The 26,067-nt window shown below is 40.8% G+C and overlaps 1 protein-coding gene across 2 annotated transcripts; it reads right to left on the bottom strand.

Annotated features, from left to right (window-relative positions):
- Positions 1-176: 176 nt before the first annotated feature.
- Positions 177-25,965, bottom strand: LOC134657831 (guanine nucleotide-binding protein G(s) subunit alpha). Of its 2 annotated transcripts, none has more exons than XM_063513405.1 (11): positions 25,725-25,965; positions 25,104-25,282; positions 12,389-12,518; positions 11,113-11,274; positions 9,889-9,972; positions 9,247-9,380; positions 6,844-6,972; positions 3,835-4,014; positions 2,392-2,509; positions 1,380-1,460; positions 177-339 (listed from the first exon to the last, which is right to left on the bottom strand). In XM_063513405.1, exons 3-11 carry the CDS (start codon positions 12,497-12,499, stop codon positions 193-195), a joined length of 1,146 nt encoding a protein of 381 aa, XP_063369475.1. In that variant the 5' UTR covers positions 12,500-12,518; positions 25,104-25,282; positions 25,725-25,965; the 3' UTR covers positions 177-192. The 2 variants fall into 2 exon arrangements, with proteins under 2 accessions (XP_063369475.1, XP_063369476.1); XM_063513406.1 differs by having other exon boundaries at positions 25,828-25,960.
- Between the last annotated feature and the right edge of the window lie 102 nt (positions 25,966-26,067).

Genomic DNA, 26,067 nt, shown 5'->3' with positions numbered 1-26,067 from the left:
GCAGTAGTTTATGTATGTACACTCGCCTGTGTGATGTATCAGTTAGAGCAGCTCGTACTGCCGCAGGTGCATGCGCTGGATGATGTCGCGGCAGTCGTTGAACACGCGCTTGATGTTCTCCGAGTCGACGGCGCACGTGAAGTGCGGGTAGCAGTAGTTTATGTATGTACACTCGCCTGTGTGATGTATCAGTTAGAGCAGCTCGTACTGCCGCAGGTGCATGCGCTGGATGATGTCGCGGCAGTCGTTGAACACGCGCTTGATGTTCTCCGTGTCGACGGCGCACGTGAAGTGCGGGTAGCAGTAGTGCTTGCCGTCGCCTGACGCCGTGCTGATGCGCTGAGAATACGTATTATCACTATTAGAAAACGCATCAAAATACAATGGCCGAAAATTTAAAGAGCCATATATGTACTGTAAAACGTTGTACGATAGGGCGGATACGCCATACATCAAAAATGATTTGCGTTTATGTGTGCGCGGCACGTCTGTACACGCGTCATTGTGTATCTGACGGACTTCTGGCATGCTCTCAGTAGAGCGACTTACGCACACATTCATGTCGCGGGTCGCGGGGCGAGGTAATCCGAGTCGGGGCGGGGCGGTGCGTGGCCGTTCTGTATGATAATACTATTACTTACTTCTGTGACGATACACGTGTATTTTTCGCACTTGTTTCGTAAATAGCTAGTATAGCAATATGCACCGATATTGTAACAGAAATAGTAAGTTATATCCTAACAAAATCCTTGGCAAGGTCGCCAAGTCGCCAAATAAGACGATATAAGAGAAATGGGACCGCCGTATAATAAGTAAACAGTGATTTATTTTTGTAATACTGACAAGATTTGGTCAACCAAATCGCGAAATTCAAATTTTCTATGGGACGATATCCCTTCGCGCCTACATTTTTCAAATTTGCCGCCTTTTTCTACTGTCAAGATCTGGTTGACCAAGTATAGTCTATATTTTAAAATCTTGTCATTACAACTGTCATACTTTTTGGAGCCATCCGTTATTTATGCGTTCACGCATTTCAGTTCACTATTTGTCTTTCTTTATCTAAAGTGGGACCACGACAAGTTTTCATGTCAAGTATCGAGTTTATAGGGATATATGTAGTGATATTAATGCATTCTTAATCGATATTAAACTTTCGTGAGACATATTACGACAACGGTTTCACTCACTTGAATTTTTAGTCGCTATTGGCGACATGTTTCGGGCCCTTCGGGGGTCCTTCTTCAGGCTCGAGTTCAAAATTCAAGTGAATGTCCGTTGTCGTCTAAACAATGCATTCTTAGTATTACTGCTACGTTAGCATGGTCAAAGTCTTATCACCCTTTTCGTATGAAAACTTGTAGTAAAGTGATACTCACAAGGAACTCGTCCCGTATGAAGTACTTGGCTCGCGCCACTTCCGGGTGCTCGCGCGAGTCTGGCGCCGCGTCCGGGGGAACCTGACACAGGAATATCATATTATATATTAGAGTAACTGTAAAACATAGTGAGAATAAATCTCATCAAAAACATATTTAAATGCCAAGTTCGTTAATAGTTTCGCTAATAAAAAAAAAAAAAAACAACGGGTTGCACTCCGCGAGTGCCGGCAGAAATGAAAACTCAATGACATTGTAACAGTTTTTCGATCAGGTCACGTGTCCGTCTTACGAATTTTCAATGTCGAATCTGTCGGTCACGTGACCTGTCGCGAGTTTAACATTTTTTCCCCATCACAAAAAGTGCACAGCGCCGCTAAAGAAGTTTTCACTTCAAAAATTCGATAACTGGAAACCAAGTTCTTTCAAAGCCCCTTAGAGCACAGCTCCTGTCGTGCATAATGTTCTTCAATTACTGAAAATGATTTGTTGTTATTTGCTACTCAATAGTGCGACTTGGCAAGTTGTTACCCACTGATTTTACCCAAGTAAAGGAATTCATTTATTTATTTATTTATTTATACAAGGAACAGCTATGAAATATTTCTTTATTTGACAAGATAATGGGGTTGGCCGGTCGAAGTATTTAGCAGATGGCGCCATCATGGCTTGCCCTGTCAATCCCTAGAATTGTGTAAATTTTTTTGTTCTTTTAATGCCCTGGATGCCAGCCCTTTAAGCCAAAACTCATAGAAAAAGGTATGATGGCGCCATCTATGCAAACCTTTGACAGTTGTCAACCCCATTGCAAAGTCACACGATAAGTTAGATATTATACAGTTAAAGTTAACATCATCTTTTTGTAATTTTTTCTAATGCAAAATTTTTAATGAGGCGTAGTGGGGTGAATTCCATATTTTTTTAGTTGGCCGTCGAAGGGTTAAGCCCTAAGCATTAATCTAGAATATCTAGATCCGTGGGTAACTATACTACATTAGAATGTTCGGCAGACCTGGTAGCGCGTGAACTCTGAGAAGTAGTCCTCGATCCGCGACTTGCCGGCGAGGACCTTCTCCGCGAGAAGGTCCTGCTTGTTCAGGAACAGGATCACGGATATCGTGCGCAGCCATCTGTCGACAAACATTATTGTTAATACGTGTATCTTTTTATTTACAGCTATTTGTCACCGTTAGGTTAAATATTTTCAGATAGGTTATCCGAGAGCATCATCATCTTCCTCGCGTTGTCCCGGCATTTTGCCATAGCTCATGGGGGAGCCTAGGGCATAGAGAAATATAGTAAGAATAGAAAGTAAAGTAGTCGACATCTAGCATCGAATAGTGGAATTATCAGTTCCGCTGCTAGTGCGACGGCATGCGACTGGCGACTGCCATCTGACCTTCCAACCCATAAGGTAAACTAGGCCATTGGGATTTTCCTTCACCGAAAAGCGCTTGTAAACTTAAATGATATTTCGTGGGTTATTCTAGACCAAAGCAAACCTAATATATCACTTTAAACTCTTGCGTTTTGCACATATATTTAATTACACAAACGGGTCTACTTTACGGGTAGCTGCAATTTATTTGTCTACCCCGAACATTTTTATAAACTAATTTCGGGTAACAGTGTTGTTTCATTTATATCTCCGTTATTGCTGGGACGTCAGTCTTTCCGTGACCACAGCCGGTGCAATTCAGCTAAAACAATGAAACTATATCGCGGCACAGAATAAATAATAGTACTAAGTACAGAAGACTCACTCTCTAACAAAACGCGTCTGTTACGATCAGCACAGATATGGCCGCTAGGTGGCGACAGCGCCACGCGCGGCTTATGGCTTTCCCCAAAATTGGTGTGGAACGGATGTACTTTTAGCTACCTGTAGCAAAGCGACGAAATCGCGGAGTGAGCCACGCCTGATCGCGGTAGACCCGTTTGTGTAATAGGGATGATGACACATGTTGAATTTTATAACAGAATCTAGTAAAATAGATAGCAAACGAGCAATTTATCACAATAATGTGGATATTAAAATAAAATATTGAAAAATTACAAAGATACAGGACCTGAAAGTTTCAAAATTTAAGTTTTTTTTAACTTCCAAAAACGATAAAAGTAAGGGTACCATTCGATTTCTTACATTTCATGCAATAAAATATTGTATAGCAACTATATACATAAACGCAATATTTCACCGACAAAAACGCAATAATTTTCTTGTTTTGTCCATACTACAAGATGGGCGATGACGTCACGGCCCTTGTCCGTTTTGTATAGGGCGTTTCGCGAGTGAAGTGCAACTGTCGGACTTTGACTACAATTTCTGACTTTTGTGTTACTTTAATGCAATGGGTCCCATATAGACATTTGATCCTAAAAACAAACCCGATCGATTGATACCATAAAAAAAATTAGTCATGTAGCCTATTAAATGTGTACGAAGCAAACGTACCTATTGTTCCATATGCTCTTGAAGAGGTCTAGGGACTCCCTGAGGCGGTTCTGCGTGGGGTCCTCGCGCAGCACCATGTTGTAGGACGAGCAGGCCGTGACGAAGATGATGGCCGTCACGTCGTTGAAGCACTGGATCCACTTGCGCCGCTCGTCGCGCTGACCGCCCACATCGAACATACTGGAATACAATATAATATTTTTCTACTCCAGCACTTAAATGTGTCAATTAAATGACTGACAGTGATATCTAAAGCAATGTCATTTGAATGCTTTGTCTATAGGCTCATAAGATGACTGCTAGCTGTCATCTTATGAGTATAATACAACTGCTTTATTTTTTTTAAAGATACAAGTTCCGATCATCTTGATTGAAAGAGATATGTTTTCATTTACAATAATAACTCTTTTTTTTTTTAAATAATAACTCAATTTTTTTTAAATAATAACTCTTTTTTTTAATAATAACTCTTTTTTTTTAATAATAACTTTTTTTTAATAATTTTTTTTGCTGCAGCTGTCATAGAAAAAGTAATGTATGCAACAGCTCATAATTGGTTCTTAAAATTCTCGGGTCTTTTTTTACAAAACTCGACTACGTCTCGTTTTGTAACTTCGACCCTTGAATTTTAAGAACCCTTATTATATCACTGTTGCATAAACTACTATTAAAACCTTCGCGTTTTGAACACATATTAACTCACATTTACAGACGGGTCTAACGCGAAATTTATTCAATTACCTTTATATACCGACGTTTCGACACAGGTTTCACTGGTCATGGTCGCGGCCAACTAAAGTCTCAGCAAAATGTCAAAACAGACTTAACTTATAATATAACTTTTTCATACACTTTTCGTCGGGTAGTTGCACAAATCTCTGTTTCGACATTTTGCTGAGACTTTAGTTGGCCGCGACCATGACCAGTGAAACCTGTGTTGAAACGTCGGTATATAAAGGTAATTGAATAAATTTCGCGTTAGACCCGTCTATAAATGTGAGTTAATACAAAGAAATCAGATTAGTACTTTGGCTGTAATAAAATAAAAATGATTTTTCTTTAAAAAAAAAACAAATACAAATACAAGTGTTATCCGACCGTCGGGGTCCCGACCGTCATCTTGGGGCGGGGAAAAAATATAAATTGATAACTAAAGTATAGCGTTGTCAACTATAGCGTTGTATCGCCGGTGCGTGCGGTAAACGGCCCACGTGTTGTTGAATGGGCTGAAGGATAATTTTGTTATGTCTGCCCTGACCATACTCTGAGGGGTCATACTGAACAACTTTTACCATGGAACCAACCTCGAAATAGCGAAAAATACTACTTTTCCATAAACAACATTGACATAATAATAATATGTGACGTTCAACGGGAAAAGGTACCTTATGGCACTTGGCGCTTACGTCGCATAGCACCGCAATTGTATTGGAGCGGCGTTAATAATAGCGTAGGCGCCAACCGCCATAAGGTACCTTTATCCGTGGGACGTCACATATAGCCTCTTTATTTCTTAATAAACAAACATATCATTTCTTAATTAAATTAATATTTCATTTCATGCATTAGGTACTATACTTTACAATTACACATTATAATATTGCAAATTTACAGTATAATTTATTTTCTTATTATTATTATTTATTTATTTTTATAGCGAAAAATATATGCAGATTAATAAATTATACATAATTATTTATTTAAATGTTTATTTATGGACCTCTCTACGAGTAAAGGCCAAAATCCATTGCCTTTGTAATCCAGTCCTTTCTAGCCGCTCTATCTATCTCGTCTGACCTTTCTCTCTCTCTCTTTCTCTGTCTGTCTCTTTCGGTTTTCCCTTAGTTCGTTTACCAAGTGGTCCTGGCCACGTAGTTACTTTATTTGCCCATTTGTCCTTGCTCATACGTGCCACATGGCCTGCCCACTTCCATTTTAGTTTTTTAGGGTTCCGTACCCAAAGGGTAAAAAACGGGACCCTATTACTAAGACTTCGCTGTCCGTCCGTCCGTCCGTCCGTCTGTCACCAGGCTGTATCTCACGAACCGTGATAGCTAGACAGTTGAAATTTTCACAGATGATGTATTTCTGTTGCCGCTATAACAACAAATACTAAAAACAGAATAAAATAAAAATTTAAGTGGGGCTCCCATACAACAAACGTGATTTTTGACCAAAGTTAAGCAACGTCGGGCGGGGTCAGTACTTGGATGGGTGACCGTTTTTTTGCTTGTTTTGCTCTATTTTTTGTTGATGGTGCGGAACCCTCCGTGCGCGAGTCCGACTCGCACTTGGCCGGTTTTTATTTACAGTGTTGTAAGGCGTCTATTACGTTTGTTGACATTGACATATGATTCTCCAAAATGTATGAGACCAATATGACTTGAAACTCCGGTAGCCGTTTAAGAAGTGTAACGCTCTTACGATTGATGTCGCTAGGGTCTCCTAGCTAGACCCATATGGTGGAATGATTCGCTGGCTATGGATGAGGACTTGGTGGCTCAGTTGGCAGAGCGCTGGAGTATCGAACCAGAGGCCGTGAGTGAGTCTCACCCAGGGCAGTAATTCTTCCACTTTTAAATTTATTCAAAGCTTAATAGTATTGTTCATTCCAAAATTAATTTATATACGAGACAAGATTTTCCTGCGTTTTCGGAGTTGGCCCCGTAGTAAAAGTTATCATTGATTTATTCATAACAAAATGATTATGTCTGGCTGATATACAGGGTGCCCGGTAATTAATGGATAACCTTCTAACCACCGACCGGGCACCTTAGGCTGGTCCAGAAAATGCACTTATAGGTCTAGTAAAACTTTCGTGGTTTTCGAGATAATCGAACTTTTCTGTCTTTTTTAATAGCTAGCACCATACTTCAAATTTAGAAAAGTGCGATTATCTCGAAAACCACGAAAGTTTTACTAAGGTGCCCTGTCGGTGGTTAGAAGGTTATCCATTAATTACCGGGCACCCTGTATTATGTGGTTACTTGAGTATAAGTATGGACTCACTGGAAATTGACTTTGTCGACGACGAACTGCGTCTCGAAGATGCCCGAGGTGAGCACCCGGCAGCGAAGGATGTCCTGCTCGGTGGGCGTGTACGATGGCTGCTTTATTGTGTACACCTGGTCCAAGAAACTGAAACAACGGCACAGAATAAATAATAGTACTATAGTGCGTCAAGCAAATCTTGTCAGTAGCAATGTACTGCAAATTAAAGTAGGGTAACACCATGTAACAATCAAAGAGCAAAATTGCGCTAGGAAAAGCAGCAATGTACATCGAACAAAACGTGTTTATTTTTCCGCCTTTCATACGTCAGTTCGAGTGAATTATCATAACCTCAAATTTTAGTAATGTTTACCGTCAACGAGTATGATTGTACATTGTAGGCACCTGAGCATTGCTTGAGGTCATGCATAATCTTGGTATTTAATGGTGACAGCAGAAATTTCTCTTGAAATAGAAACCTTTCAGAATGTAAACAATAAGATGATGGCTGTCATTCACGATCCACATTCCACAGATAACACACAGATGACACGCTATTTTGGAATTATTCAAACATAGTGTTGCTAACCCGCGATTTTTCAAATTTGCCGCCTTTTACTACTGACAAGATTTGGTTGATCCAGTATAGGTACAGACTCACTCTCTAACAAAACGCGTCTGTTACGATCAGCACAGATATGGCCGCTAGGTGGCGACAGCGCCACGCGCGGCTTATGGCTAACCACCAAAATTGGTGTGGAACGGATGTACTTTTAGCCACCTGTAGCAAAGCGACGAAATCGCGGAGTGAGCCACGCCTGACAACGGTTACGTTGGTAAGGGTGGCAGGGATCGGATACCGGTATTTTTTGTATGGGAACGAAAACGGTATTTTTTCGTACTTGGCTAATTATTTCATTTCTAATTGGGCAATCTAATAATACGAAGTCGTTACCTAAAAACACAACTGACTCCTACATTTCGAGTATAAAATAATTCGAAAAATACATACACATACGACACTACACACACACAGTCGACATAGAACTATAGTGTGACACTCACTACTTGGCGCAGTCGATGAGCTGGTACTCGTTGCTGCGCTCGTACGTGCGCTGCACGCCCTGGTCCCTCCACAGAGCCTCCGTGTGCTCGTACAACTATAGTGTGACACTCACTACTTGGCGCAGTCGATGAGCTGGTACTCGTTGCTGCGCTCGCACGTGCGCTGCACGCCCTGGTCCCTCCACAGAGCCTCCGTGTGCTCGTACAACTATAGTGTGACACTCACTACTTGGCGCAGTCGATGAGCTGGTACTCGTTGCTGCGCTCGTACGTGCGCTGCACGCCCTGGTCCCTCCACAGAGCCTCCGTGTGCTCGTACAACTATAGTGTGACACTCACTACTTGGCGCAGTCGATGAGCTGGTACTCGTTGCTGCGCTCGTACGTGCGCTGCACGCCCTGGTCCCTCCACAGAGCCTCCGTGTGCTCGTACAACTATAGTGTGACACTCACTACTTGGCGCAGTCGATGAGCTGGTACTCGTTGCTGCGCTCGCACGTGCGCTGCACGCCCTGGTCCCTCCACAGAGCCTCCGTGTGCTCGTACAACTATAGTGTGACACTCACTACTTGGCGCAGTCGATGAGCTGGTACTCGTTGCTGCGCTCGTACGTGCGCTGCACGCCCTGGTCCCTCCACAGAGCCTCCGTGTGCTCGTACAACTATAGTGTGACACTCACTACTTGGCGCAGTCGATGAGCTGGTACTCGTTGCTGCGCTCGTACGTGCGCTGCACGCCCTGGTCCCTCCACAGAGCCTCCGTGTGCTCGTACAACTATAGTGTGACACTCACTACTTGGCGCAGTCGATGAGCTGGTACTCGTTGCTGCGCTCGCACGTGCGCTGCACGCCCTGGTCCCTCCACAGAGCCTCCGTGTGCTCGTACAACTATAGTGTGACACTCACTACTTGGCGCAGTCGATGAGCTGGTACTCGTTGCTGCGCTCGCACGTGCGCTGCACGCCCTGGTCCCTCCACAGAGCCTCCGTGTGCTCGTACAACTATAGTGTGACACTCACTACTTGGCGCAGTCGATGAGCTGGTACTCGTTGCTGCGCTCGCACGTGCGCTGCACGCCCTGGTCCCTCCACAGAGCCTCCGTGTGCTCGTACAACTATAGTGTGACACTCACTACTTGGCGCAGTCGATGAGCTGGTACTCGTTGCTGCGCTCGCACGTGCGCTGCACGCCCTGGTCCCTCCACAGAGCCTCCGTGTGCTCGTACAACTATAGTGTGACACTCACTACTTGGCGCAGTCGATGAGCTGGTACTCGTTGCTGCGCTCGTACGTGCGCTGCACGCCCTGGTCCCTCCACAGAGCCTCCGTGTGCTCGTACAACTATAGTGTGACACTCACTACTTGGCGCAGTCGATGAGCTGGTACTCGTTGCTGCGCTCGTACGTGCGCTGCACGCCCTGGTCCTTCCACAGAGCCTCCGTGTGCTCGTAGAACTCCATCGGGTAGTCGAAGTCTGGCTGGGAGGCTACATCCTGGAAACCAGAATAACGAGTTCGCATTATGTGGAAAAATATGTATAATTGTATAATGCTGTCATGATAAAGAAGGCTTATGTTTAATTTTTAATTAGAATTATGCGGGAACATGAAAAGTTAACATTTTCAAAATTACTTTATACTTAAATATTACTGACATCGGAAAATTTTGAGTATTGCCGGTACAGTGATCGACATCAATTACCGAGGAAAGGCCTATTCAGGAGCGCACAAATCGATAAACAGTCAAATACTTAAAAAAAAAACTATTCGAGAAAAGGATGGTACGGCCGTGCCTGGCGTGCCTCTTTGTTTTGCTCGACTTGGCGGGGGCACTGCTGTGCCCCCAGATAACCGAAATATTACGTCCTGGCCACGACATTGTGCGACTGGCTTCGGCTAAGGCGAAAACCACAGGTCCGATTGCTGTGTTTCGCTCCAACCTATGGTTGTCGCCTCAGCCGAAGCCGGTCGCGCAATGTCATGGGCAGGCCGATAGACTTGCCTGTATATAGTCGACGCGGTGCTTGTTGTCCGATTTCTCCAGCGGTATCGGCGGTGTCAGGGTGCTCATAGCACCAGTGATTGTCTGCAAGGAAAACATTACAAGTTATACAACAGCACAGAATAAATAATAGTACTAGGTACAGAAGACTCACTCTAACAAAACGCGTCTGTTACGATCAGCACAGATATGGCCGCTAGGTGGCGACAGCACCACGCGCGGCTTATGGCTAACCACCAAAATTGGTGTGGAACGGATGTACTTTTAGCTACCTGTAGCAAAGCGACGAAATCGCGGAGTGAGACACGCCTGACAACAGTCAAGTTTCTGTCTTCGTTTACTTTTTATGTCAAAAAAATAATTTAAAACAATGATCGATATTAAACTTTCGTGAGACATATTTTAAACTATTTAGACGACAACGGTTTCACTCACTTGAATTTTTAGTCGCTATTGGCGACATGTTTCGGGTGCACTCGAGCCTGAGGAAGGACCCCCGAAGGGCCCGAAACATATCGCCAATAGCGACTAAAAATTCAAGTGAGTGAAACCGTTGTCTAAATAGTTTGAAAACAATGATATTTAAAATGACTGGTCTGGTGGTGGACACGACTGGTCGGGCCAAGTGGGTAGTGCCTGCCTGTTAAGCCGCGGTCCAGGGTTCGAGTCCTGGTAAGTTTGATTTACTTAAGAGCCAACAGGAGCTAAGATTTAAATATTTTAGGTAAATATACCCGTCTCGCTAACGGAAGCGGCTCCTAAAACTAGTGCGATAAGGACAAGGCGAAAAATCCTGCGTAAAAATATCAAAAATCGAGGTTTCGTACTCGACTGTTTCCTCCTCCAAAACTTAACCAATCGTAACCAAATTTGGAAATCTAAATGATTATGACATTATCTGTGTCGGACCGTTTTGCTTTTTTGACTAATTGATGTCAGTTTTGAATAGCACGCCTCTCATTGCGGCATAGTCAATTAGGCCATTTTGACCATTTTTGAAGGGCTCTAGCGCCTTAAAAAACAAAAATATCAAAAAAAGCAAAACGGTCCGACACAGATATTGACAATATTAATCTGTGTTGAAAAAATCATTGCTCTAGCTTCAAAACCCACGGAGGAAACAGTCGAGTACGTTTGTATGGAGAAATGACCACTCCTGTTGGCTCTTAACACTAGACAAAGGATTAGTTCGGGGCCAGCTTCCAATTTACAGACTATACTTACAAGTATCGCATCGCGTATATTTTTCTTGATGTCCTCTATTTTCTCGCGCCGCTCCTTGTCCGAGAAACCGTTGACGTGGAGGATGCGCATCTGTTTCACTATCGTGGACTTGCCGGACTCGCCGGCCCCTAGCAGCAGTAACCGGTGTGTGGCGCGGTAAAGCTGAAAAAGTATAAGAAGTACCTGTGAAATCTATACGATAGTATAGCCGATGTCATCTAAAAGGGACTAGCAATAATATACATTTTTTTTTATTAAAAATGGGGTACTCATGGCCACAGACTAGCCGAGGCGAAGACGTGGCCTACGATGGAGCGAGTCTGCCCAGAAGGTGCCTGTTCACCCTTGATTTGAAGGTTGCCGGGTTATATGAGCTCGGAAATATAGACGCCGGCAAGGAATTCCATTCCTTGGCAGTGCGCATAAGGAAAGAGGAAGCAAAGCGCTTCGTGCGGATTCGTGGAATATCTACCAAGTAAGGATGGAAACCGCCCGTGCGTCTAAAAGTCCGATGGTAGAATGGGGACGGTGGAATAAGCTCGTGTAGCTCTTGAGCACACTCCCCGAAGTGCAATCAAGATACATTGTAAAGATTAAGGGAGGATCAAGTTTAAACCTTGATGCCCTGTTATAAGGTTGATGTTTACGTCCGCCTGCAGATGTTGAGTGCTAGCTTTTGATACCGCTCTTGCATGGCTACAAGCTATACATACTTTCAGTTTTAGTATAATGACTTAGCTCCTCTTTCTGCGTCCTGCCTCTCTTCTCTCTTCTTGTTCTTGTGATCTTAGGCTAAGCGTAACGTCTCGCGCAAGGACATTCCATACTTTACAAAATCTGCTCTGACCTGCGCTGCGTGGAACTGCGTCGCCTGCGTCTCAGCATACGCTTAGCCTCATATATGACTCAAGCATCCTATGTGTGGATTAATGAATTAATTAATGATACTTTTGAATTAACTTAAAACCTTACCACGATGTAATAGAATCCATACTTAACTGCTTTATCCTACTGCACTTGTGTAAGGGCTACGGAGCGAGAACTCGCATGCGAGTTTCATTACATTGCGTCATTTGATCGGTCGACTGAATTGATGTAAGCTCAATCCGCAATGTAACTAAAATCGTATACGAGTTCGCGCGCCGTCTAAATGAGCCCTAACGGCATCGTTGGGCCGTTATTCTTCCTGTTGCCTTACAATCCTTACATGGCGACCCTGCCATCTCACAGCGAATTAATTTGGACGTTAATCCGTTGTCACAAGATCGATAATCACCTGCTTATCCTTCTGCAGTTGTCGTGTGATGGCGTCGCTGCGCCGTTTCTGCTCTCTGGGGTCGCCGCCGTCGGCTCCGCTTTTGCCGCTGGGCGACCCGAAGCACCCCATGGCAGACAAAGCTGCCCACCTGTGGGCAAAGAAAAACAAAATCGGATTTTGGTGAATGAGGTGTCAATCAATTGGTTTTTATGACGCGGGCTACATTTTGAAACCAGAATTTGAAAGACGAAGTGATTTTTACTTTTTTACAGATAAAAGTTGTTGGTTTAAAACTTTTCAAACGTTAAATTCTAATTAGCTGAAATTTGGATACACAGAAAGAATATTATAAGAGGGAGAAAAGTAATGCAGCACATGAAAGTTTTATTGCCGTACTGCTGACGAATCAATCACTACATAGTATAAAACAAAGTCGCTTCCCGCTGTCTGTCCCTATGTATGCTTAGATCTTTAAAACTACGCAACGGATTTTAATGCATTTTTTTTAACAGATAGAGTGATTCAAGAGGAAGTTTATGTATAATTTGTTAACCCGTGCGAATCCGGGGCGGGTCGCTAGTTAAAAATAAATTTAACCGTTCGATGTCTTTTCAAAAAAGCAATACCGCCGAAATAGTTAGGGTAGGCTTATGTACGAGTATTTGTGACGTCCCACAGATAAAGGTATCTTATGGCGGTTGGCGCTTACGCTATTATTAACGCCGCTCCAATATTATTGCGGTGCTATGCGACGTAAACGCCAACGGCCATAAGGTACCTTTTACCGTGGAACGTCAAATTTGTTCAGAGTAATGCAACCAATATGCTAATGAGGCATTATGCCGCCGGCCTTTGTCGCGCCATGAACACACGCTAAACGATCTTTAACTAATTTTATCTCACATGTTTTGGTTCTAGAATTATTAGTTATCCAAAATTTACTCGTGGAAGAAATTAACAGGCAGGTGCTGAAAGGAATTCTCGAAAATTTGATGTTTTGCAATTTTTGATATAATCAGTATCTCTTCACTTTAATTTTTCGAAGTAGTTTTGTAAATATATCAAACAATACACAAATATTTTTTTCTGGTTTTCATTGAAAAACATAAATTAGGTATCTGATTTTTTTCTCAATACCCTGAAAAATCAGGCTATTCATAAAATGGGTTTATTAACCTTAAATTTGGATTAGAATGAATTAAAGCACAAAAACATCGATAACTGCGATTTACCTAAATTCCAAACCAAAACCAGAGAAACGTATGAAGGTACAGCCTGTTTGCAACCCTTGACTAAAGCATAGACGCTTTTCATATAGATTTTCGTAAATTGACACTTGACCCCCCTGTTGCTATCTCTATTGCACTCGCATAACTGTCCCGCCCATGCCTGTTGTCAATGTCACTGTGCGAGCTTGACAGCAATATAAATAATGCGAATGCGTAGATGGTAGGATCCTAATAGATGTGGTATACGCGTGCGTCATTGAGGGACAAAACATACGCAATGCGACACTATGATTGGTCGAATTTATTTGTTGCCCACCATAATGCATACTAAATTTACGGTGGGGGATAAAAAAAATTGTGAGACTGTGATAAGGACAAACAATAATAGCGCTTTCGCTGCATCTCCTACTGAAAGATACATAAGACCCCCTTCCCCTCATGCCTGATCCAGTTATACTATATAGATTCATGTACGAATGCAATAGAGATGTCAACCGGCAGGGTACGAAAATATATGTGCAAAGCGTCTCTTCTTTAGAATAGACTAGCGACCCGCCCCGGCTACGCACGTGTTAACAAATAATACATAAACCTTCCTCGTGAATCACTATCTATTTAAAAAAACGCATCAAAATCCGTTGCCTAGTTTTAAAGATCTAAGCATACATAGGGACAGACAGCGAAAAGCGACTTTGTTTTATACTATGTAGTGAAGAGATTACCCACGACAGTTCTAGACTCCGTAAGTATTTGTGTAAGATTGTAATCTCTATTTAATAAATGCGTTAAGCAATTGCTACGCGATTTTCTCAGAATATTGTGCTCTCATGATTACAACAGATTAGCGAATAAGTTTCCAGGGAAACGAAACCGGCCGTTTCTGTGGGAAAACCAACGTTTACTAATTTCATTTGGGCGAATTATTATTTGGAATAGGTTAGATAATTTATCAAACTAACATTAGGAGAATACACATATGCTAAACGTTGTAACCCATTTGATGATTCGTCCAAATTAAATTGCGGTATAGATAAAATGTTCATTCTGAAGAAACGTGATCTTATTTTCTTTCCATTGAGCTATCCAGGAAAATTATACATAAGTAAACAAAAAGGACTGATCTCAAATATTTATTTGGGTGGTGAATTGGTGATTTTAGACTATTTGGATATTAAATCTATTAATTTATTCCCTAGCCCATATGCTTTACTTTACACTATATTTTTTGGGAATCCACCCCTCAAGAGGTACGACAGGAAAATGCCCTCCCTTATGTACGGTTTACATAAACCTGCTGAAGTTAAAGCGCATATGACTAGAGTCAAACGAATTTGAAGCTTCTATGCAGTCGTTACGTTCCAAATTCGAGTGGCAGCGCCAATAGTCGCGAAAAGTTGTGGGTGTGTAGCTTCTACGCATATGCAAGTTGTGGAATTTAAAAAAAGACGGAAAAGTTCACGGAAATTTCAAGAAAGTTCCACAGTATACTAAGAAAACATTCAAACAAAAATATGAGAAGTTTCCGAAAGGGGAAAGTTTGCGCTTTTGGAACTTTCCGACGGTAGACCGGTTACTGCCGCTCAAATATGAAATGTAACAACCGTACAGAAGGTACATTTTCCTTTGACATTAGCAAGGTGCGCTCCGACTCCTGTCTGTCGATTCACATCGACAGACGTAAGATTATTCTATTTAATGGAATTGATTGGCAAAAACCAAACAATGCCGTGGGATTCTATTGCCTCAAGAGATCTATATATAGCGCTAATTATTAGGTTATTATACCAGCTGTTATACATCTAGGTACCTAATTTTGTCTTTAATCGAAGTTGTAATGTTGAGGATTCTTATACTTGGTCAAGCAGATCTTGTCAGTAGAAAAAGGCGGCAAATTTGAAAAATGTAGGCGCGAAGGGATATCGTCCCATAGAAAATTTGAATTTCGCGCCATTTTTAACTGACAAGATTTGCTTGACCAGCTATAGATCAAAATACTAAATCAGTGGTTCTTAACCGTTGGTCTGCGGACCACTGGTCCTTGGGAGCAACGGAAGTAGTCCGCAAATTTATAAACGAAACAATTATATTTCTTAAATTTATTGGATATAAGTACGTATTAACTTCTAAACGGTTGGTGGTTTCTGGAAAAAAATACGTTTGTCGATTATTCACTTGTCACATATAAACGTCATCGAGAACGTAATTTACTTTCTATGCATCTCGCTCGTACTCGCATATTAGTGCAAACGAGATGTATAGAAAGTAAATTTCGTTCTCGTTCTTTTTTACTCTCTCGCATTTTAAATTATGTTTCCTCCTATTCGGAACGCGACAAAAATAAGGATTTCTATGACTCGTATCTACAAATTTTATATTGCCCGTGTTACGCAATAGTTATTTACGATACAAGTGTGGAAAAGAAAAATTCGAAACGAGTGGCGATAAATCGACACGAGTTGCGAATTACCTATTCGCACGTGTATCGTATAACGACAACGTTTTACAGTACATATGGCACTTTAAACTTTGGACATACGCACGCAGTGCTATTTCCCGCACTAGTTCGGGAACTATTATGATAAAACGTTTCATTTCGTAATTTTTTTGTTTTTTTATTAATGTTTTTCAGGAAATAAAAATCCGAGATACCGACCCATTCGTCAAGTCCGACTCCCAAAGATGTTCGTATGAATACTGTAATTGCAATAAAATTCCTATATGTTGATAGAGCCAGAGGTATATTACATGTAGGTAAGTATATCAGCCACAAGTACTGTGCGCAAGGCTGTGGTCTGTCAAGGTCTTAAACTTTGCACTTGCATCCTTATATGAGCAGAAGGATAGGTACCCGGTAGAATGAGAAAGTTATATAGGTTACCCAGGTATATAGGTAGTATGTTGCCAGGCCCAATGCACTTTAGACACATTAACTTGTATAATACTATTAATACTAGCGACCCGCCCCGGCTTCGCACGGGTTAAAAAATTATACATAAACCACCCTCTTGAATCACTCTATCTATTAAAAAATACGCATCAAAATTCGTTGCGTAGTTTTAAAGATCTAAGCATACATAGGGACAGACAGCGGGAGGCGACTTTGTTTTATACTATGTAGTGATTTGGGGATTCCCGTCCATTTCTCAAGGACTTCTTTATCATATCTTACTCATTCTAACTTTAAATGGGTTAAAGATAAACTTTAAAAAAAGTTGTTTACAAACCTAGTTCCTTTATCAGGAGCAACGATTCTAAGTACCTATTGTGATTCATGTTTGGTTTTCACGGTCTTCGGCATCCTCTTTAGTAAGACCATTAGCATGTCTCAAACAACGACCAGCCAGTATCTTCAGGGCTTTACCCTTTCTAGGCCCAGGCGGTGCGGCATAGCCTTAGCCAGACATTTGTTACCGTACTGACGTAGCCAGCAGGTTTTTAGGGTTCCGTACCCAAAGGGTAAAAACGGGACCCTATTACTAAGACTCCGCTGTCCGTCCGTCCGTCCGTCTGTCACCAGGCTGTATCTCACGAACCGTGATAGCTAGACAATTGAAATTTTCACAGATGATGTATTTCTGTTGCCGCTATAACAACAAATACTAAAAACAGAATAAAATAAAGATTTAAGTGGGGCTCCCATACAACAAACGTGATTTTTGACCGAAGTTAAGCAACGTCGGGCGGGGTCAGTACTTGGATGGGTGACCGTTTTTTTTGCTTGTTTATCTCTATTTTTTGTTGATGGTACGGAACCCTCCGTGCGCGAGTCCGACTCGCACTTGGCCGGTTTTTTAAATCTAGTTTTTTTGGGCTCTTTTACTATGTCCGCTGGTTTTCGCAAGACGTGGCCGAATCGGGGATATGAACGGTGATTTGTAATGTATGAGTGGGTGTTATGTATGCAAATATGAAAACGACTCATTAAAGTGAGTCAGAGGTTTTTTTAAATTAATTCATTAAAACACTTGATTCATATCGTAGTTTTGTTTGTAAACAACACGTAGGCACGTAGTATATTTATGTGTGCCATGCCGGCTACACCGTATTTGTCCGGATATTCGTGTTGCATGTCATTCCTTAGGAAAATAAACCACGAAGTGAATTCCTGACATTCGCGTCGGGGCCTTTGGGCTTGCTTTGGGCCAGAGGGAGCTAATTTGGTTTTATTTGAACCGTGATAGTCAGTAGTTCAGTGTATAGGTTTCATTTATTTGTCTGTTTTTTTTGGTCTTTTGTCAGGATTGCGGGTGAACTTGGCAACTGGCGAGTGTAAGGGTTTTTTGAAACCTCAGCTAACCAGCGAGCTAAAAGTTAGGCATTGGGTAGAGCCGATAGAGGAAAGGTAAGCTGTAGCTACAGCATATGGTGGCGTTAAGGGGACGAAAGGCTTAACACATTCAGTGCCGAAAACCCGACTATCGGGTATTTTATGATTTCGTTCCCAGGCCGGACGACGCGATAGTCGGGATCGTGGTACTACAGCTTTATATGAAGACATTTTTGTGGCCTGGCGCGCATGTCTTGTCTGGCTGGGTCGCAATGAATGTGTTAAAGGATGGGTTTAATGGGCGCTTTTATATGTTATCGTGATTATGGTAACGGTAAATCGTGGACGTTATTGTCTAGGTTGGAGAAATGGTCGTCTAGGATTTTGGCCGAGTATCATCCGAATTTTTTTCAGGATTTTCCACTTTTTTATAAGACAAAAGGTAACCCTATGTGTGTGCCGCGTGTGCGTATTCTAAGGTTCTTTATAACCAGAAAAACACTGAAATAACTAGTAGTTCGCCTCGAACTGAGAACTCGCAGTTTGCCAAAAATTAGCGATTGACTTTGTTGCACCTACTTACTCGTATAGTGCGACATAAAATAGTAGAAGCCGAAATATTTCCTGTCAAATGTCAAATACGATATGTTTATTTTATTTTATTTTTATCTTGCAAATTATTTCAAAATGGTAAATTTAAAAACGATATTATATAAGTGTACGCCGAGCACTTTCATTTGATACCAAACTCGACCATACTTTCTTGCAAATAAAATGACCAGAATAGCAAGACCCCTCACAAACAGCTTTTTGGCCTTCTTAGCTCTTCTAGCTCAATAACCCCTTGATCGAGCCTGCTCATAATTTAATGACTAAAATATAATGCCCTCGACTACACGTTTACCCAATTTCATTTAAATTAGAACAAATTTACTAAAGTTATTGTGTATCAAACTATCTTCTGACAGTTCAGCTTAAAAACATCGAAATGCCGGGACGTGCCGCTAGCCAGCCGCGTGTTCAAAGTTGAATATAAGAACTTCGCTTCGCTTCGCTCGCTCGTTCGAAAAGGGAATAACCGCTTCTTAAGGCTCCGTACTTCAAAAGGAAAAAACGGAACCCTTATAACAGCCATACTCAAAGTGTGTTCCGCGGAACCCTAGGGTTCCGCGACACCCCTGCAGGGGTTCCGCAAGAATTTAGAATTATGCTTATTTAATAAAAAAATACACTTCTAAAAACTATTGTTTTATTGTAGGGTTCCATCAAGTATTTCGCTTTCCAAAAGGGTTCCGTCAAAAAAAGATTGAGAACCGCTGCCTTATAGGATTACTCGTGCGTCTGTCTGTCTGTCCGACCCCCCCCCCCCTTTATCTCCCAAAACGCCTGGGTCTAAATTTTTGAAAAAATACACATAATAGTTCTTTAGTTTTACCTATAGATAGGAAAACCTATTAAAAATGGGCAGTCAAGCGTGAGTCGGACTTAATTTACGGAACCCTTGGAACGCGAGTCCGACTCGCACTGGGCCGGTTTTTTATAAGACAAAAGGCAACTCTAGTTTTGTGCGTCTTCTAAGATTCTTTATAACCAGAAAAACACTGAAATAAAGAAGTGTAACGTCTTTATTAATAAGGATAATTAGGCCAAACCATACGTGATTCAAACGTCATACGTAATTGGTTATCGTAAAGTAATAGTTATTTTCGATACAAGTGCGAAAAAGAGGAAATTCGAAACGAGTGGCGATAAATTAAAACACGACCGAAGGGAGTGTTTTAAATCGACACGAGTTGCGAATTACCTATTCGCACGTGTATCGAACAACGTTTTACAGTACATATGGCACTTTAAAGTTTCGACATACGCACGAAAAGTGCTATTTTACGCACTAGTGCGGAAAAGTAGCCCCATATGTACTGTAAAGGTTTTTTCATTGACCATTTTCCCTATAGGTACGTCATTAATGAACAGTATCATCGTTTAAATACCAGATATCACGTCACGGCTGATAGGTATGTGGACGGTAAACGAACTCTGTCGCTGACTGTACAGTGGGTTGCAAGTGCTAGTATCCGAACGAAACAGGATTTTTAGCCGAAACCGAAGGTTCGATTTAAAAAAAAATAAAAAAAAGTCATTTATTGTCGCAAAACACAGTAACAAAATAAAACAAACAAGGAAAAAGAAAAAAGACACAACATTTTGCTCTACTTTCGGCCAAAACCAAACGATACATGATTTTTATGCCGGGAAGATACAGTTTCGGCCCGGCAGAAAGTTTCGACATTTTTTTGGCTGAAAACAAACTTTCGGCACGCGTGTCTCACTCCGCGATTTCGTCGCTTTGCTACAGGTAGGTAAAAGTACATCCGTTCGGCCCCAATTTTGGGGAAAGCCATAAGCCGCGCGTGGCGTTGTCGCCACCTAGCGGCCATATCTCTGCTGATCGTAACAGATGCGTTTTGTTAGAGAGTGAGTCTTCTGTACTTAGTACTATTATTTATTCTGTGCCTTCAGCCGAAACCTGTCGAAACCGAAACTACTGTCGGACATTAAAAAGTTCATAGGCACACTGCAACTTGGTGCAACTGCATACATACTTTATGAATACATTTTTATAGTAGGTATGCACTTATGTAGCTGTGTGTGCAATGTACCTACAGTCCTTTACAATCATATTTTGCATATGAAGCGTAATTTTTAGGGTTCCGTATCTCAAAAGGAAAAAACGTCTGTCCGACCATCCCCCCCCACCCTTTCTCTCCGAAACTACTGGGTCTAAAATTTTGAAAAAAAAAAAATACACCAAATAGTTCTTTACCTATAGCATAGAGAAAAAATACATAGAGTGCTCACTCCATACATCAGTTTTAGTACCAAAAAGACTATTAGCATCTAGCATCGAGTAGCGGAACTATCAGTACTGCTACTTGACAATAGATGTAGCACCGACCGGAAAGTCTTATGCTGTTGAGATAAGACTTTCCGGTCGGTGCTACATCTATTGTCAAGTAGCAGTACTGATAGTTCCGCTACTCGATGCTAGATGTAGACACTGAAATTAATAGTCTGAACTGATGTATGGAGTGAGCACTCTTGTCTTACTTATTTCTCTATGCCTATAGATGACAAGAAAACCTGTTAGAAATATGCAGTCACGCGTGAGTCGGACTTAATGTACGGAACCCTTGGAACGCGAGTCCAACTCGCACAGCGCACTTTACTTTTTTTTTAAGTACATATATTTTTGTTGAGGAACGAATTACGAAAAAATAGATATCACGCCACGCACGCCACGCATAAAAATAGGTGCCACGAAGAAAGTAGCGGTTCCTACTAGTAATCTAGTCTGTGTCGTATCTGCTGTGGTATTGTTTAATCTGTGGCACTTCGCGTTGTGGGCGGTTTATTTTTAGCAACAATGATAACAATAAAAATCTAAAAGAGGTATACGAAAACGGACGGTTCTTAAATATAGACATACTGATAAGGCTGGGTCTAGACTCGGGGCCTTTTTCGCACGCAACTCCGGTGTGAGCGCCGGAGAGAGCATTAGGGCTCATTTAGACGATGCGAGAACTCGCATGCGAGTTTCATTACATTGCGCGTTTTGATCGGACGGTTGAATTGGCCGTAACCAACATTCCGCTATGTAACTAAAATCGCATGCGAGTTCGCCCGCCGTCTAAATCAGCCCTTAAGGTACAAGTTGGAACCCGGCGACGTTTCACGACTGCAAACTGAAGGCAATACTGAACAAGTTAATGGTAGGTACTGAATTTGTTTTTATTTTTAATATGGCTTTATGGCTTAACTTGGTGTCTAGTGACTTACAGCTGACTCAGTATTGACAAGCCTTGTCATGTTTTCCTTCATAGACTGTGACTAGTCATTTTGTGCATAATATTCTAGGCATGTTAAAAATACGTGGTTTAATGGTAACTTAATCAAATACTCATTGGTCAAGTTGTGTCTGGATCCTGTTCCTAATTAGTTATATGTCAAAAATTTCACTTCTGATACAAGCTTTTATTGCTAACTGTACATCAAGACATTCAAGACATAAGGTATTTGACTACTAGTCAAATCAGTTTCTTTTTTCGAACTGTTAAAACGATTTTTCTACTATGGAATTTATATGAAACACTAGCATGTGACGTCACAATCAAATTACCTACTCTTTATAGTTTTATACGGGTTTTAAAATTGAAATTGTGTCTAACAATAACTTCTGTCTACGTTATTAATCTTCTTGTGCTTTATTTTATGCATAGTGTAAAACAATTTATTTTAAATACAGTCAAATACCCTACTGTATACAATTCCTAGATTTCATACATTTCCGGTGACATATACATTATTTAAATAATGTTGTCCTTTTTATACCTGTAATACAGCATACTACCCAAAATTTGATTATTAAATTTGGTATAACCAGATATCAACATCTCATATCATATTGGAACCAAAAAATGAGTTATGGTTTAATAAGAGTAATTGGCTAGCTGTTTCAAATTTAACAACCATTTAATTTTGAGCTCTTTGTTTTTTTTTATATCACTTTCATCTGCCATCGGCTTTCATAGCCATAATCAGATTGTATGTATCTATACATTTCTTTTTTCAAGGTGGTGGTCCATTAACCACCATTCCTTTTAGTTTGTGAAGGAGGGGGTGGGTTATTCTCTCTGGTCTAGTTCCAAGATCTGCCACCTTTTGAGTCTTATGATGTTATTGGTGTCGTTTAATAGGTCTCTGGCAAGTTCGTTCTCATGGTTTGTTAGGCTTTCTTTATATTTCTTTGAGAAGCTATTTACTTCCTCTTTGATGGTTGGTATATGTAGGTAGTCATGTATTTCCTTATTTCGGGCAAACCAGGGTGCACAAGATAGTGTTCTGTGAACAATATTCTGGAATCTTTGAAGGATCTCAAGGTTAGAGTTGCTGGCTGATCCCCAGAGTTATATACCATACGTCCAGATAGGTTTTATGATGCATTTGTATACCATAAGTTTGTTGCTTAGCGTCACAGAGGACTGTCTTCCTATTAGCCATAGTAAGCGCTGAAATTGTATGTTGGCTTCATTTTTCTTTGCTTTGATATGATTGGCCCATGTGAGCCATGTGAGCATTTTGAGCTAAGTGTGTAACCATTTATGACGGCAACACTTTTTGACATATCAGTGAAAGAATAAGGATCAAAGTCAAATGGCATTCTAAAAGTTTTAATCATGTGTCAAAAGATGGCAGTAAATTTACTGTGGCTACAAAAATTACTTTGACAATCCACCTCTATACTAAATTCTCTTTGCTGCAGGTGTTTAAATGAAATTTGACAGTTTGTTAAATCAAGTACAGAGTTTAAGCATGTTCAGGTAACTGTAATGTGAGAATTTTACATGTAGAACCTTAAGAGTATATAACCAAACGGACAAGCCATTAACAGGTGTTCTCCTCTGTCGAAAATAGGTGGCCAATGGTCATACACAATGTATGGACTGACATTTATCTGACATGGCAATTTTTACATTACATATACATTTGACGTGCCCCTCCCCTGCAAAAATAAGCAGAATGTTTTGTACAGAAAATTACAGACAAGGTGTCTACGTTTGGTTATATCCTCCAGGTGTAGTACAGTGTAAACTCTATATAGTGACATTCGAGAGATATTTTATGTCATTGTTGGAAGTTGTTGTTAAATAGGTGTTTTGTAAAGGTACCTACTTAATACTTACATTGTTATGGTGTTAAACAGCAATAAAGGCTTATTTTATTTTATTTTATTTATTAGATGTTTTAGGGAGTGAAATGTTACATCAAGTGATATTATATGATACTAGCGACCTGCCCCGGCTTTGCCCGGGTTAATAAATTATACATAAACCTTCCTCTTGAATCACTCTATCGATTAAAAAAAAACTGCATCAAAATCCATTGCATAATTTTGAAGATCTAAGCATACAGACAGACAGGGAAGCGACTTTGTTTTATACTATGTAGTGATATGACTGTGTTATTTTATTTAACCCTTAAATACATGATTTTTTCGTTTTGCCCGAAATTAATATATATATCACATAATTGTTTGCCGTTTCTAGGAAAAATAGTAAAAAAAAATATATCATCGATTTTCACTGGGAAATCAGTGTTAAAAGTTGCATAGTCTAAATCATATTTTTGGAAATATATAGCTATTAGTAAGGGGTATAGGAAAAATCTTAACTGCCAACAGAAAGGTACACTATTTGTGATGTTCCTATGATAAAATTTGTAAATATATAATATTTACAAACCCCGAAAAATCTGCCCAAAATCACATACTAAAAATCATCAACTGGAAGTTTTTTCTTTTGAAGACTGGTTTTTCCAAGTTTTCCGACATTTCGTCTATAAACAAATGTAACTTTTATAAATTAAAATACTGCGTAAATTTATGTAATAATTCGGAAAATTTATTAGTTTTACTATTGAAATAATATACAAGAACAAATAGAATTTGTTTAATAATGCATAACATTTGATGTTTATGTTGTGTGTATAAATGCATCACTATGCATTTAAGGGTTAACAACCTGGTCAGGTGAATTCACCAAAGATAATGTAAATTGTCATTTATTATTATATCACCTGTATCATTTATTTAATACATTAAATACATATGTGACGTCCCACGGGTAAAGGTACCTTATGGCCGTTGGCGCTTACGCTATTATTAACGCCGCTCCGCCGCCGCGCGCTATTATTATTGCGACGCTATGCGACGTAAGCGCCAAGTGCCATAAGGTACCTTTTGCCGTGGAACGTCACATATCATTAGACAATCTTACAGAGTTTAATCCAGTCTCACCAAATGCTTAATAAGGCTTGTTTTACTATAACTAGATAGATAAAACAAATGGATAAATTCTTAATTACATGGAGAAAAATCACACAAATGCATGTCTCTACTGGGATTTGAACCCAAGTTCATCAGTTTCATAGGCAATGTTACAACCAACAAGGCTAAAGAGGTGATAAAAACCATTTGGATAAAGTATAGATTCTATTTGTCATTTTAGACCCACTTGCACCATCTCATTAACCTGGGGTTAAGCAGTTAAACCGTTAACCCGGTATCAAATCGTACTGGTAACCAATGGGTTAGTGCAATGGTGCAAGTGGCGCTTAGTTTAACATCAGGTTTGGTGACTCACTGGGCACCAGGCTAACAGAAACATGTAAGAACACTCACCAGCAGGTGGGGGTGGCGTTATCCACGGTGTCTTGGTTGGCCTGCGAAGGAGACTCCGCTCCCCGCGCTCCGCCCGTCACTGACGAAGCCGTGGTGTCGTGCCCGCTCAGTGGGCCATCTTCACACGCACAACCACACAGATATTACCTCCACAAATACGATACTACTCGCATCGCTACCTGAAACCACCATTTATCACATCAGACCACTCAAAAGCTCAGGTAAACTTGCCGTGCACTTTCAGGACGGTCTCGATGTTTCCGCTCTAGGGAAACCACTGGCTTGACACTTCCGACAACCGAGCGTGAAAACGCGCTATAGCATGCTCTTGGGCTTCTCCGCGCGACCGCGAGCTCCAAGAGACATGATCACGCCCAATAACACTGATCTACAATATCTACCACGAAAAAATGGCAACCTTCATAAATTTTGTACGGACACATCACACACTTGCACTGTGGTATACTTCAATATTTAAACTTTCACAGGTTAATTATAGACCAGACGTTACTATTAACGCTAGAACATAAGTAAAAGCTGAGAAAATAATATTTATAAATAGCTTCAGATTATTTTGATACAAATCTAATTCGGTCTAGTCTAGCATCACTGCATACACACCCTCGATTCGGGCGGAGTGGATCCTCTTCTTTATTTTTTCAATACGTCCAACATATGAAAATTAGCACGGATTAGTTAATAAGAATACAATTAAATGACCTACACCCTGATAACTACAAAGACATTTTGTAGAAATGACAGCAATCCGTATCGGCTTCACAGAACCTGTGAAAAAATCAACATGTCGCCAAAAGGTGTTTTATCGTTGATATTTCAGTGCAATCGAGATAAAGGGGCGTGGTCAAATACAATCGAGATAAATGATTACTGTCAAAAAGTTTCAATGACTTTAATCTCTATATTCTATTTAAATAGTTAAAGTAATGACGATAAAAACAAAAAA

This window comes from Cydia amplana, chromosome 21 (genome assembly GCF_948474715.1).
Source record: "Cydia amplana chromosome 21, ilCydAmpl1.1, whole genome shotgun sequence".
Classification (NCBI taxonomy): Eukaryota; Metazoa; Arthropoda; class Insecta; order Lepidoptera; family Tortricidae; genus Cydia; species Cydia amplana.
The sequence above is the reverse complement of the archived record's forward strand: the minus strand, read 5'-3'. Positions and strand labels throughout refer to the sequence as shown.

Excerpts from the sequence above, each read along its gene's own strand:
- LOC134657831 (XM_063513405.1), bottom strand. The coding sequence starts at position 12,499 with ATGGGGTGCTTCGGGTCGCCCAGCGGCAAAAGCGGAGCCGACGGCGGC. Across the intron at positions 9,381-9,888 it reads ACCGCGTCGACTATATACAG|GATGTAGCCTCCCAGCCAGA; the intron begins GCAAGTCTATCG and ends TCTGGTTTCCAG. Across the intron at positions 1,461-2,391 it reads CAGAGTTCACGCGCTACCAG|GTTCCCCCGGACGCGGCGCC; the intron begins GTCTGCCGAACA and ends TTCCTGTGTCAG.